Below are 12421 nucleotides of genomic sequence, written 5' to 3'. Positions count from 1 at the left end.
ATAAAAAACCATAGACAAGTTAGAGCTTTACTCTATGCTTGGAGATTGGATCGTTACGCCGCGGTCTCTATACGTTACGTACGCTCGTACCAAGGTTGGTCGATAATTTTCATAAGGCGTCTACATGTTTTAGTTCGTAAAACCGATAGACGTTGGGGTCTCAAGGTACTGGAATGGCGACCTCGCGTTGGAAGACCTCCCACTAGGTGGACGGACGACATTTGTGAATGCCATGATCTCGTTTGACGTACGCCAACGTACGCACTCGATGCGTGTTCCAACAAGACTGACGTTGGCAGTTGGCACCAAACGTGTGGAGAATCGCGAACGTTAGCGCAGATTCCCCAAGATTCCCTTGAAAAAACCGACACAAAACAGCCAACTCCCAACGTTGGCGAGAGTGTTGGGGCCAATGCTAATTTCCCGATCCACACGTTGGGTGAACAGTGTTGGGCCAACGTGTGTAGCCGGGGTAATGAAAGTATTCACTCTATTCACTAAACCGACTACCTTAATATTCAAACAAGAACAAAGGGGACACTTGACGGCAACGTTAGTTCCGATTTTCGCCACGCGCCATGATAGCCTTGTCGCACTGTGATTTTTGCTCTCAGTTTTTGCTCGTTTTGCAACCAAAGAATATGTATTGTATATTTGCAACACCGACAAACGTAGTGATTATATGTATACCCTTTTATGTGATGTATACTCTTTGACACCGACCAGAAAAAAGTGTACAAAAGGTGGACATCAATAAGTGAAATTACTTTTTAGATCATTCATTTTAAATAATTTTGAACCAAATCTTGACTATTTTACTACACTTTACGGAAATAACAAGTAAGAGTAATGAGTATAGTGTTTTTATCTCTAGAACACTAAACATTATAACATATGGTGCCGTGTACAAGTACGGGTTTTATCCTTGTATGAGTCGACCTGCGCTGTGAATTCGATACCTTTTATGGTATTCCACTTAGTTTTATTCACAGAGTACATTATATATATACTGGTTTTATTTGAGATCGTGTGTTGTGACATCGTGTTCTACTTAACGCTGCAGTCATTTTTGTTCTCGATTTAAGACAAGTACCTACGTCGGTTAATGTGTTGAGGTGAGTCATACCGCTGCGGTTACTGACGTCTGAACCTGTGTGACACGATATTTCTCACAAAAGTATTTCTGGAAGTTCATTGGAACTCAGATATTTTTTTGTTATTCAGTGCATGATAACGGACTCGTTTAAGTATTTAGGTAATTCATTAGTAAGTTCTGTGTATCCAACTTTAAACAAATCAGTACTAAAAATAATTTATATCTCCCTTTTTTTTAGTAATTGACAAAAATACCTTGATTCTTAGATACATTCATAATGTTAGAAACTTGTAACTATGTATTAAATCTTACAGATCCAATTGTAATATTTTTATGCTGTGAGCACTAGTTAAATGGCCTTGCATTTGGAGAATTACCCATAAAATAGCTTAACTAAAATTCTGTGAATACTAACTTTATTTACCTACTTGAAGTTTGGTCCAACCTATACCAAAAGTCAATATTTAATTTACTAATTTAACTTTTTACAAACATAAGATTTTCAGAGTAGGCTGTTAGTTTTGTTCAATAATTTTAACAATTAATTACAAACAAGGGTTTAACAAAGTAGTTCTTTGCTAAACTCTTGTTTCAATAGACAAATCAGTATTGTTGTACGTCAAAAATGAAAGCAGTACTTAATAAGCTTAGGTACCCTATTTATTCTCGGTTTTAAATGCTGAACAAAACAGTGTATAGAATGTTACTGCTCAGTACCCATATAAGTTTTATTGTCAACAGTAAATCATGTCGTCCCGCAAAACAGCCGGCCGCCGTGGCACCAACAAGAAGAGAGCCCAGCGCGCAACTTCCAATGTGTTTGCTATGTTCGACCAAGCCCAGATTGCAGAGTTCAAGGAGGCTTTTAACATGATTGATCAGAACAGGGATGGCTTTGTTGATAAAGATGACCTCCACGACATGCTTGCTTCTCTTGGTAAGTTAAGTGCAACAATTTATGTCTGTCTATACAATTTTATTGTATTTTTCAAATGTAAATTCATATTTTTACTGAATGATTAAATCTAACAGCAGCATGAGAATTTTTTTTTCTATGTATTTTTTGTATTTAAATATTAGTGGTAATGTGGCTCTATTTTAATTTTCTTTAAAAACAATGTGTATTCTTCGGGAAATAGATGTCAATTTTTGTTGTTGGGTGTGATGCTAAGTAATTTAGTTGTGCACAAGTGGTAAACTAAAAGTAGTACAATACTTTTTGCAAGGTGTTAGCATTGTGAGCTACTTTTAGAATTTAGTTGAATTTACTTTGTGTACAACAGAGTTAGCATCTACACACACACACAAACACACACACACATATATTAATCTAACATAATTTTCATTGATTTTTTAACATTGTGCTTTTTCTTTTTTATTATTTCTTTTGTACCTAATTTCTCAATCTGGAGGTGGGCGTTAACAACTGCAACACAGTTTCTAACTAAAGCAGTTGTTACCGTTCTTTACTTTTAAGGCAATGTAAAGAGAATAATAAAGATTTTTTCATTTTTCATATCTCATCATTTTCGTTCTGTATATTTTAAGGTTATATGAGTTGATATCTAATATCAGAGTAAATTTTGTAAACATTACCTTTCCCATACTAATATTATTGTAATTATGAGTTTGTATTATATACGGGGTATCTCTGAACTAATGATCCAATTCCGAAAACTCTTTCTTTAATAGATAGCTACATTACCCCCGAGTGATTTAGGTAAATCATATCATGCAGATGAAGGGCTAGCATTTCATATGCTAAGAAATTTTTAATACCATTATGCAGGCAAGAACCCAGCTGAGGATTATCTGGAGGGTATGATGAATGAGGCACCAGGGCCCATCAACTTCACTATGTTCCTGACACTGTTTGGCGAGCGCCTCCAAGGGACTGATCCTGAAGATGTCATCAAAAATGCTTTTGGGTATACCACTTTACCTATTTCATTAATTTTGGATGTAAAAGACTTATTGTGCTTATCCACTCTAAACCAGCCAGGTCTAGGCGGATTATAGCGATTCATAGGAGAACCAGAGTAACCAACATGGCTTAATTGGGTTGCAAAACTGAAGTGGCACTGGGCAGGGCACATAGTTCAGAAAGTTTCCCAAGGTGCTAGAATGGCCGACCTTGCACCGGAAAGCGCAGCGTTGGTAGGTCGAGTCGCAGGGAGCCGGTGGATTCAAGATGGCGCAAGACCGTAGCCTGTGAAAGTCTCTACAAGAGACGTACGAGTATGTCCAGCAGTGGACGTCCATCGGTTAGCAATGATGATGAATGATGAAGCTTGGTTTTCGTTGTGTATCATAGTAACACCTGCTTCTATCCAACGTTTTTCAAGGTGTTTCGATGAAGAGAACACGGGCGTGATACCAGAGGAGCGTCTCCGCGAGCTGCTGACGACCATGGGCGACCGCTTCACCGACGATGACGTGGACGAAATGCTCCGCGAGGCGCCTATACGCGACGGGCTCTTCGACTATGTCGAGTTTACGCGAATTCTCAAACATGGCGCCAAAGACAAGGACGAACAGTAAGACTAAGATGTATTTAATAATACGGCAGGTTAGTTATTATGCCCCAAATTTAAGGTCCCATTTTATTAGTCATAACAGCTATCTCCTCAAGTATTAAGTAAGGTACGATAATTGGGATAAAATTTCATCTACATATACAAAAGTAATGGATATAGTCATTTGAAAAATTAATGAGAAACTGGCGAACAAAACACTGAGGTTATGCTTCTGATGAAAATACTTTTTTTTTAAATCTGAAATATAAATCGGAACTTATTTCCAAGCAAAACAGCATAAAATTGAGTTCGAAGCCCATGATATCGATCAAAACGTAAAAAAATTCAAAACTTCAGCAGCTTTCATTCAGTTTTTTTGGTTTTCCTGTAAAATTTAGTTTCGTTAATTGCACTGTTTTGTTCTCCTCAAGTTGTTGACTAATATATCTGTTACTGCTAAAGTGATAAAGTGTTAAAACCTGCCTTATTAATATTTTATCAATTTATAAAATTTTGTAATCATGTTATACTACCTATTTATGTAATATTCACAAAAACTAATTCACTTTGTATTTAGAGGAATCTGTTTAGATATTAAGTTACGATTGTATGGAATTCAACAATCTCGAATGACACCGAGGTGCTAAAGATAGATGCTATATGGATTTGTTGCATTTTGATTGATTTTATATGCATTTGTTTAGGGATGTAAATGATAATATATTTCCCTCACTTATCAATTCCAGTAAATTACATGAGTTTATTATAATATTAATTTTACTGGGAGTTTAGGACTACATAGAAAGATATGACCGTAAACGCTAATGGGTTCTCTTGTAATTGTTTTTTATGGTGCAGGTGTTACCAAAAAGCAGAGGAAATGAGTAATTTCATGTTACAATGTCATGATTCACGGTTGACGCTTGTGTAAAAGCCACCAAAAGCGGATTTAGTTGCAAAACGAGTCACTGCGTGTATTTTATGAGTTTTGGTTACTTGGATAGGAGTTTTTAGTCAAAATTTTGTCGTTTATGTTGCAAACACGTCGATCCAACGAGCGCCACCTGAAATTCGTCGATAGTTTTATACCGATGTGAACAAATTAATGCTAACCAATCCCTGAAAGCCCATAAACATTGGGTGTGAGGTTAAATTTATAATTCAGTTGGTGCTCGTTGGAGTTGTGTCTAAAGACCGTAAGACAATAATATAAACGGCTGTAGGTATAAACTGTTTTTGGGACACATAAACTTACAACTTACGCCACTAAGGTCAACTTGCACTAACCTTTTAAACTAGTTTAAATTTTAACTATCCTTATTTTTTTCTTGTCAAACCATGGAATAAACTTGTCAAAAAAAACAGCATTCGAAAAAACTAAACGAGATTAAGCAGATTGGTGCAGGTAGGCCTTATATTCTTCAAGACCCTAATTTATCGTGCTCAGCCAAAACGTACCTTAACCATGTTATTTGATAGATCATACAACCATTGTGTTAAAACTAGTGATGTTCCGGATATCCGTATCCGTTTCTTTTTTGGCAGATCTTTTACGGATCTTTTACCACATTAATTTTTAATAGGTACATAGATTAAATTCTATTATTAGGTGATTAGGTAGCAATAAAATACCTACTATTAAATAATTCCACAACAAACAACAAACTAACACAAACGTTATTGCTGCTCACAAAAAAATAATAATTTAAAAACCGACTTCCAAAACCACTACAAAGTAAAAAATAACTTTTATTTCTACACGTGTATGTACTCGTATGTTGAAGTCTGGCGAGCTTCACGGTCAAGGGCACGCGTACCGCCACTGATTGAGTTAAGATCCGCATCCGCAGATCTACATTTTTAATGATCCGATCCGGCACATCACTAGTTAAAACCGTATGATTAAAAATAAGAAGAACTTTTCGATAGATTAGACACTAATCAATAAAAGTTGATTCAAAAGAGTGATTGGTATAATGAATGATTTAACAAGGTACATATTAAGTAAAATCATTCCTTTTTATTAGCAGACAACTGTAATTAACTTAAGTATGAATTATGAGTTTAAAATAAGGTCCAACCATACTTACTATATGGCAATTTTTTGTGTTTAAGAAATGTAACGATTTATTATTTAATCACGTATGTACTTATTGCGGTTTTCTAATAAACTCTTCTCATTATTATCTGTTTCATTTACAAAAAATGTATTTTTACCCGACTGCGGCGACGAATGTGGAAAGTGGAAACAATACCCGAGTATGGATCCCTCGGTGCGCGAGTCTGACTCGCACTTGGCCGGTTTTTAGATTTTGTTCTCGCTTGGTGTAAAATAACGTATTAAAAATATCAGTATACCCTTATTATAAATGCGAAAGTGTGTTTCGTTTGTTGGTTTGTTCTTCAATCACGTCGTCGCATCGACGTGATTTTCTGCATGGGTATAGATAAAGACCTGGAGACTGACATAGACATACTTTTTATCCCAAAAACCGGCCAAGTGCGAGTCAGGCTCGCGCAATGAGGGTTCCGTACTACAGTCGTATTTTTTCGACATTTTGCACGATAATTCAAAAACTATGATGCATAAAAATCTGTTTTAGAATGTACAGGTGAAGACCTTTCATATGATACCCCACTTGATATTGTCACTCACTACGAAAGTTGAAAATACTAATTATTAATTCATGACCACAATTTTTTTTTTTTGTGTGATCACAAATTAACTTAAATTCACGGTTTTCAGATTTTTCCCCAAATGTCAGCTATAAGATCTACCTACCTGCCAAATTTCATGATTCTAGGTCAACGGGAAGTACCCTGTAGGTTTCTTGACAGACAGACAACAAAGTGATCCTATAAGGGTTCCGTTTTTCCTTTTGAGGTACGGAACCCTAAAAATCAAAGAGTTCCCACGGGATTTTAAAAAAACCGAATTCATCACCTTGTTTATTTTTAACAGTCAGCTAGTTAAAAATAAATAAGGTTAGTATAGAAACGTTGATAGTATTATCACCTCTAATTAAGTATGCTGAAAAATATGGACCTAATTACCGCTAAAGTGTTAAAAACACGTTTGCGTAGCACGAATGTATTTTTAGAGAAAATATAATATGTGGAGGGTCCAATGGAAAAAAATTGATAAGTTACAAATCCATAATTTAAAATAATATTTAGGTAGGTAAGTAGTTTACGACAGGTGAACTATAATAGCAATCGGGGTCATCTCGAGGCACACCCGCGCTATCCCGCACCGGGTTAGCGCGCTGGCTGTGCGTCCCCAACCCCGATTGCCATATCTCATCTCATTCATCATTCTATCATCATCAGATAATATTATGTAGGTAGGTGTATGTATGTAATATTAAGATACCTTTATAAAGGAAAGTAGGTAAGGTATTTATTAATCACATAAACTTGGTTTGCCTTCGTCAAGAAGCACAGCCCACTCCAAGACACCTTTGATGCGCATATGGGGATTCTCGTTTTTCACTGAAATATATATTTTTCATTTACTTCTGAAAGGGCATTGAACCTAGTTGGCATACCTACAAGTCCGCCATTTAAAAAAACGCGTTTCGGCGGCCAATGATAAAACATGTGTCAATTGATAGATGGATATAAGTGATTACCATTGACTTAATTATATATTACTTCGTATGGACAGGGCTATTGAACAAACAAAATGGCACCGACTCAGTGGTGCTTTAGCACCAATGCAACCTCAGTGACGTCTGGATTTCAAACGGGTCGTTCATTAGTATCTAAGAGGTGGCGCTGATTTATTTGGTTCCAAAACCGTGAAAAATTTTGTTCGCATGGCCATATCTTGTCATTTATATCGATGGTGATTACAATTAAAACGTGTTCAGTGATGAAATGTGGTAAGCGATATACTTTCAGAGATGTTTGAGTTCAAAATTATTAATGCTATATTTTTCACGGTTTTAAACTCAAATATCTCAGAAAGTATATCACTTACGACATTTCATCACATACCTAATGCTTTTTGATTGTAATCACAGACTTTGTAGTCTATCGATTGACACGAGTTTTATCACTATGGCCGCCACTAGCCGCCGAAATGAGCTTTTTTCCAAATGACGGACTTTCAGGCACAGAACCACACAGAACATATTACTTTTAGTTATGCCAGGTTCCATACAAAGATGCTCGAACTCCTTTTGCATTGCGCAGTGCCCCAACTGCCATCTGGCAAAGAGCGCTATGCAAAAGTTTGTAGGTAACTATGACGAAGGCGAAATCTTTTCTTCTAAAGGACCAGCCTTCTTAATTTGTCTAACTATAAAACGTACTTGGTCTTAGGACCTCTGGTAAACGGCCGAAGCCGTTACTGCCACCGGACGTGACCAACTATTTAAGTAAAAACAGTTTTTCTAATAATTTGGTTTAGGTATAGTACTACTGAATTACCATTTATCTCTAAGTAACAGTCTGCAGCCCAGTGGGAGAAACATAGTGGTTATAATATATTCCCTTTGGGTGGGACTTGGTGCATCCTACGGGGGGCCAGCGGGCGTTTTGCCACTCCCCGATCCGCTCTCGAGTCCGGGCGTCTTCCTTCCAATTTCTTGTAAATATTTAGAGTTCTATACGCTGGCCGCCCCGCAGGACGCACCCGCTCCCATCTGGGCCGCAGATACATTCGTTCTTGTAGTATGTAGGAAGGTAGGTACGTTCGGTAGGTCTGAAGACAGGGCAAAGTTGCCGATCATAAAGACGAGAAGAAGAAAGTGCTAACCTTGGATTCTAACAAATTCTTTTGTTGGCAAATCCAAGGGTTTCCACTTCGGCCGACCAAGCTGAAAATGTGTCGTTGAAGCAATGCCTTTGTAGAATTCCTACGATAGAAGATTTAATTTTATTCAGATCTTTAAAATTTTTTACATACCTACATAGTAATATATAGGTAAGTAGATAAAAACTGCTGGCGATCTAAGCCTAGTATATGTATAATAATTTACACTGCTGCGGCCAGCGCCCCAGAAGTCTGTGGCCTCAGCCAAGCCAGAGCTCCTATACTCTCGTGGAGCCCAGAGCCAGAGGAAGCCGATTCACAGGCGGACCAACCAGCCTAGCCGGATTGGAAACGATCATTCAGAGTAGGTAGGTACCAAAGGTAAAGACAAATCAATCCGTAATACTTCCACCTACTTATAAAGCTCTAGCCTCTACGTAAAAGTACAGTGTCATCACCGGCCCACTACTGAGCACTGGTCTCTCCTTAGAATGAGAAGGGTCTAGGCCATAGTCTGCTACGCTGGCCAAGTGCGAATTCGCAGACTTCACACACCTTTGAGAACATTATAGAGAATTCAGGTATGCAGGTTTCCTCTCGAAGTTTTCCTTCACCGTTAAAACAAGTAATATTATTTAATTGCTTAAAACGCAAACTCCGAAAAGTTAGAGGCGTGCGCCCGGGAACGAACCCCTAACCTCTCGAGTAGGAGGACGACGTCTTAACCACTACGCTATCACCGCTGCCTTTAAAAACAAGTATAAAAGCTCAATTTTGAACACCAGGCGTAGGTATGACTAATTGTATAAAAACAGATAGTGTAATTCTTAGTTTGACCTGCGCAAACCGCCATCTTGCACTCAAGGGCGGATCCAGGGGGGGGGGTCATGGGGGTCATGACCCCCCCCCCCCTGGGCTGCATCCAGGACCTAGGTAGACCACTAATTAAAATTGTTAAACATAATGTTTTTTTATATTTTTATATACCTAGATTTTATGTAAGTTCCTTCAATACTTAATCAATTTAATATAATATTTTGTAAGATGGCAAAAACATTATGTTCTTGCCAACAAACGCATCCAAAATTTGAATTTTACCGCGCCACCGCTACCTTTCATCGAGATGTCACATTTCGTGTCACGTTCTTCAATGATTGAAGAACATCACACGGCACTTGCCCAGGGCCCACGATCGATTGGGGCCCAATAGTCCCTGCCAGATCACCAAACTATAACAGACCAAACGATATTTTAATACCCAAAAACATATTTATTTCGATAAAATTAACGGTCAAAAAAGCCATCTCAAACAAAGGACCGTAGAGATTGTTAAATAGTCAAGACTGACTTATATCCGATCTTTATTGTCTTTACTGATAACGCAAATGATAGAATATTTCATTCTTTTTCATACTTTAAAAAAAATTCCCGACCTCCCGACAGACCGACCGAAAACCTCTAAAAGTAAAAAATAATATGTATTATACATATAATTTATTGATCGGATTGGTCCTTTACGTTTAATATTTATAGTAAAGTTTTTATTATCCAAGCGCTCGTTGCATCTGGGGACCCCTAAAGATAATAGAACTATTCTTTATACAACAGATGACTTTATAGTTTTTAGTACAAAATTTCTGGCATTTATCTATATCGTTATACAATATTTCTGACATTTATCTTTTCTTTTTTTGTAAATAATGTCATAAATTTTGCGCTCGCTTCGCTCGCACGTTCTGTTCACTACGATTAAAAATCCCTTCCGAGATGCAAGCTATCACTGAGTAGTACCTACCTACCTACATTTGGCCGTGATAAAGTACCTAACAAGATGATAGAGAGACTCGCTTCGCTCGCGCTTTTGCTCTGTATTAGTTGTTGCCCACCCGCAACCTTGTCCGCATTGATTTAGGTTTTCAAAAAACCATAGGAACTCTTTGATTTTCCGCATAAAAAGTGTATGCAGGTTTCCGGGATGAAAGCTTTCTCTGTGTAGTACCTGGTTAAAAAGATAGACCGTCAAATGGTAACAGATAAGTACATAGACACGCTTTCGCATTTATAATATTAGTACCTTATGATGTTTTCGTAAATATATGAAAAATTTCCCGCTCGCTTCGCTCGCGCTTTTACTTTATATTGGTTGATGCCCGCAACTTCGTCCACATAGATTTAGTTTTTTAAAATTTCCGTGAGAACCCTTTAATTTTCCGGGATAAAAAGCCGTTTCCGAGTGTAAACTATCTCTGAATAGTACCAAATTTTGATTTAGAATATGGACTTCGAAAAGATAACAGATATATAGAAACATTCGCATTTATAATACGTCTAGAACGTGACTTATCTGCTTTCTTTGCCTATTCCAAGAAAATAGTACCTACTCTGTCAAGATCATAGGGGCCCCGTTATTCTAATGTGCCCAGGGCCTCCAATAGGTTCAAGACGGCCCTGCGTGCGGGTGTGCGGGGCGTCCCCCCCAACCCCCGATCGTCATACCCCGATTACCAACTCGACCTGTCGCAAGAGGTCGAGATGTTGTGACTTGACCACGACTATGTGACCCCCCCTGGCACCAAAGCTGGATCCGCCCTTGCTTGCACTTGTGTACCTAGATGTGCAGTGTGCACTAAGCAACTTTACGCCAAAGATTGGACTACTTTTGCGATCACTATAGTGATGTGATGAACCTACCTTGAAGAAATTTAAAAGTTACTCTGCATATAGAGAACATATCGCCCAGGACCGAAACACCGATCCCGCGCCTAGGAGGCCAGCTTAACCACTAGGCTATCACTGCATAAATGTGTCTGTGAAGTGTTATCTACGCACTACGCTACGACCTAATGCAATGCCTCGCCATTTTAATAGCATAGTAGGGATGGTACTTGTTAGGAACCTACAAGCTCTATAGTACGCACTGACATTCAAAAATAAAGTTATTTTTCTATCTCCATGACAGTTTGCCTTAGCCTAGCGCTTACCTATTAGATACCTCTATATTTATCTACCACCTACTTAAGGATTACTTAGGTAGGCTGTGTAGGTAGGATAATTAATCTAAGGTACGTAAGTTCTATACCTGATCCCAAATGTTTTGGCGTATAATCTTGGGTTCCTGTCGGTCAGATCTAGCGGACTTAGGATTGTAATCTGGAGGGTGGTAGAGCATATCATATGCGCATAGTTGTTCCCTATTAGATTTCCATTCCGTATTGAAAAACGTCTTATTAGAGACGGGTATAACCATTTGGGTGATCAGTCGATCCTCCAAGATCATCGTCACTTCAGGTGCCTGATTTTACAATTTAGTAGGTAGGTTCATAGGTCTTTGGGATGTCTTTGGGTCATTACTCATTATAGATAGGTAAATAGCAGAATTATTATTATTTGTAGTTTGTACTAATAATTTACTTTTTATTGTCATGCCCGTCCGAAATCACGTCAACTGATCACAGACTGCAACAGCTTGTCATATATTTTATCAGCGATAGTAGAACCCATTTTACTGGCTACCCTCAAATTCCTACTGAACCTAAATTATTTTCAATAACTCTGCATTTACCTAGGTACGTTCACTGGATTGAATGGCTAATGGATAAATTGAACTAGTATTTTCTTACTTTTTTTGAATTAAATATGAAAAACATCCGCTCCTCTTATTAAAATAAGAAACCTATAGGTTTTTCCATAGAAATAAGAAGAGGGTGTGCAGAAAAAAAAATAGATTTTGAATGACTGACGCCATGCTGACGCCATACTGACGCTCAGACAAGCCAAGACAAGGGCTCGGACTGACGTCAATGGGACGTGTCATATGTCAATCATAGACGTGCCAATATGTGGCCAATAGTGGGCCAATATTATTGCCCGTGATGGCAAAATTATTTCGATAATAATATAATATTGATAATTTTTAAACAAGCCTCAAAATTTACGACATGGGCGATTGTAGCGTACATTTTGATACATTTGGTCAGATTTGTTTTGTTTGACACTTTTATTTTTATGTTTTTTGTGTTAGTTTGTTTGCATTTTTTGTTATAATATCTT

General features: G+C 37.8%; 2 protein-coding genes across 4 annotated transcripts; one reads left to right on the top strand and one right to left on the bottom strand.

The window, feature by feature from the left end:
* Positions 1–681: 681 nt before the first annotated feature.
* sqh (Myosin regulatory light chain sqh) lies at positions 682–5795 on the top strand. 3 transcript variants are annotated; one of them, XM_034972122.2, is made up of 4 exons: positions 682–840; positions 1838–2033; positions 2886–3024; positions 3442–5795. In XM_034972122.2, exons 2-4 carry the CDS (start codon positions 1844–1846, stop codon positions 3635–3637), a joined length of 525 nt encoding a protein of 174 aa, XP_034828013.1. In that variant the 5' UTR covers positions 682–840; positions 1838–1843; the 3' UTR covers positions 3638–5795. The 3 variants fall into 3 exon arrangements, with proteins under 3 accessions (XP_034828013.1, XP_069356755.1, XP_069356756.1); XM_069500654.1 differs by having other exon boundaries at positions 710–1115; XM_069500655.1 differs by lacking the exon at positions 682–840 and adding an exon at positions 1233–1255.
* Positions 5796–7006: 1211 nt separating this feature from the next.
* LOC117985418 (uncharacterized) lies at positions 7007–11689 on the bottom strand. Its single transcript, XM_034972126.2, has 3 exons — positions 11451–11689; positions 8375–8474; positions 7007–7104 (listed from the first exon to the last, which is right to left on the bottom strand). Exons 1-3 carry the CDS (start codon positions 11646–11648, stop codon positions 7016–7018), a joined length of 387 nt encoding a protein of 128 aa, XP_034828017.1. The 5' UTR covers positions 11649–11689; the 3' UTR covers positions 7007–7015.
* Between the last annotated feature and the right edge of the window lie 732 nt (positions 11690–12421).

This window comes from Maniola hyperantus, chromosome 9 (assembly GCF_902806685.2).
Source record: "Maniola hyperantus chromosome 9, iAphHyp1.2, whole genome shotgun sequence".
In the NCBI taxonomy this organism is placed as follows: domain Eukaryota; kingdom Metazoa; phylum Arthropoda; class Insecta; order Lepidoptera; family Nymphalidae; genus Maniola; species Maniola hyperantus.
The sequence above is the reverse complement of the archived record's forward strand: the minus strand, read 5'-3'. Positions and strand labels throughout refer to the sequence as shown.

Coding starts and splice junctions, on each gene's coding strand:
- LOC117985418 (XM_034972126.2), bottom strand. CDS start 11,648: ATGATCTTGGAGGATCGACTGATCACCCAAATGGTTATACCCGTCTCT. Junction 8,475..11,450: donor GCCAAAACATTTGGGATCAG/GTATAGAACTTA, acceptor CTTCTATCGTAG/GAATTCTACAAAGGCATTGC. Junction 7,105..8,374: donor AGAATTTGTTAGAATCCAAG/GTTAGCACTTTC, acceptor TATATATTTCAG/TGAAAAACGAGAATCCCCAT.
- sqh (XM_034972122.2), top strand. CDS start 1,844: ATGTCGTCCCGCAAAACAGCCGGCCGCCGTGGCACCAACAAGAAGAGA. Junction 2,034..2,885: donor CGACATGCTTGCTTCTCTTG/GTAAGTTAAGTG, acceptor ACCATTATGCAG/GCAAGAACCCAGCTGAGGAT. Junction 3,025..3,441: donor GTCATCAAAAATGCTTTTGG/GTATACCACTTT, acceptor ACGTTTTTCAAG/GTGTTTCGATGAAGAGAACA.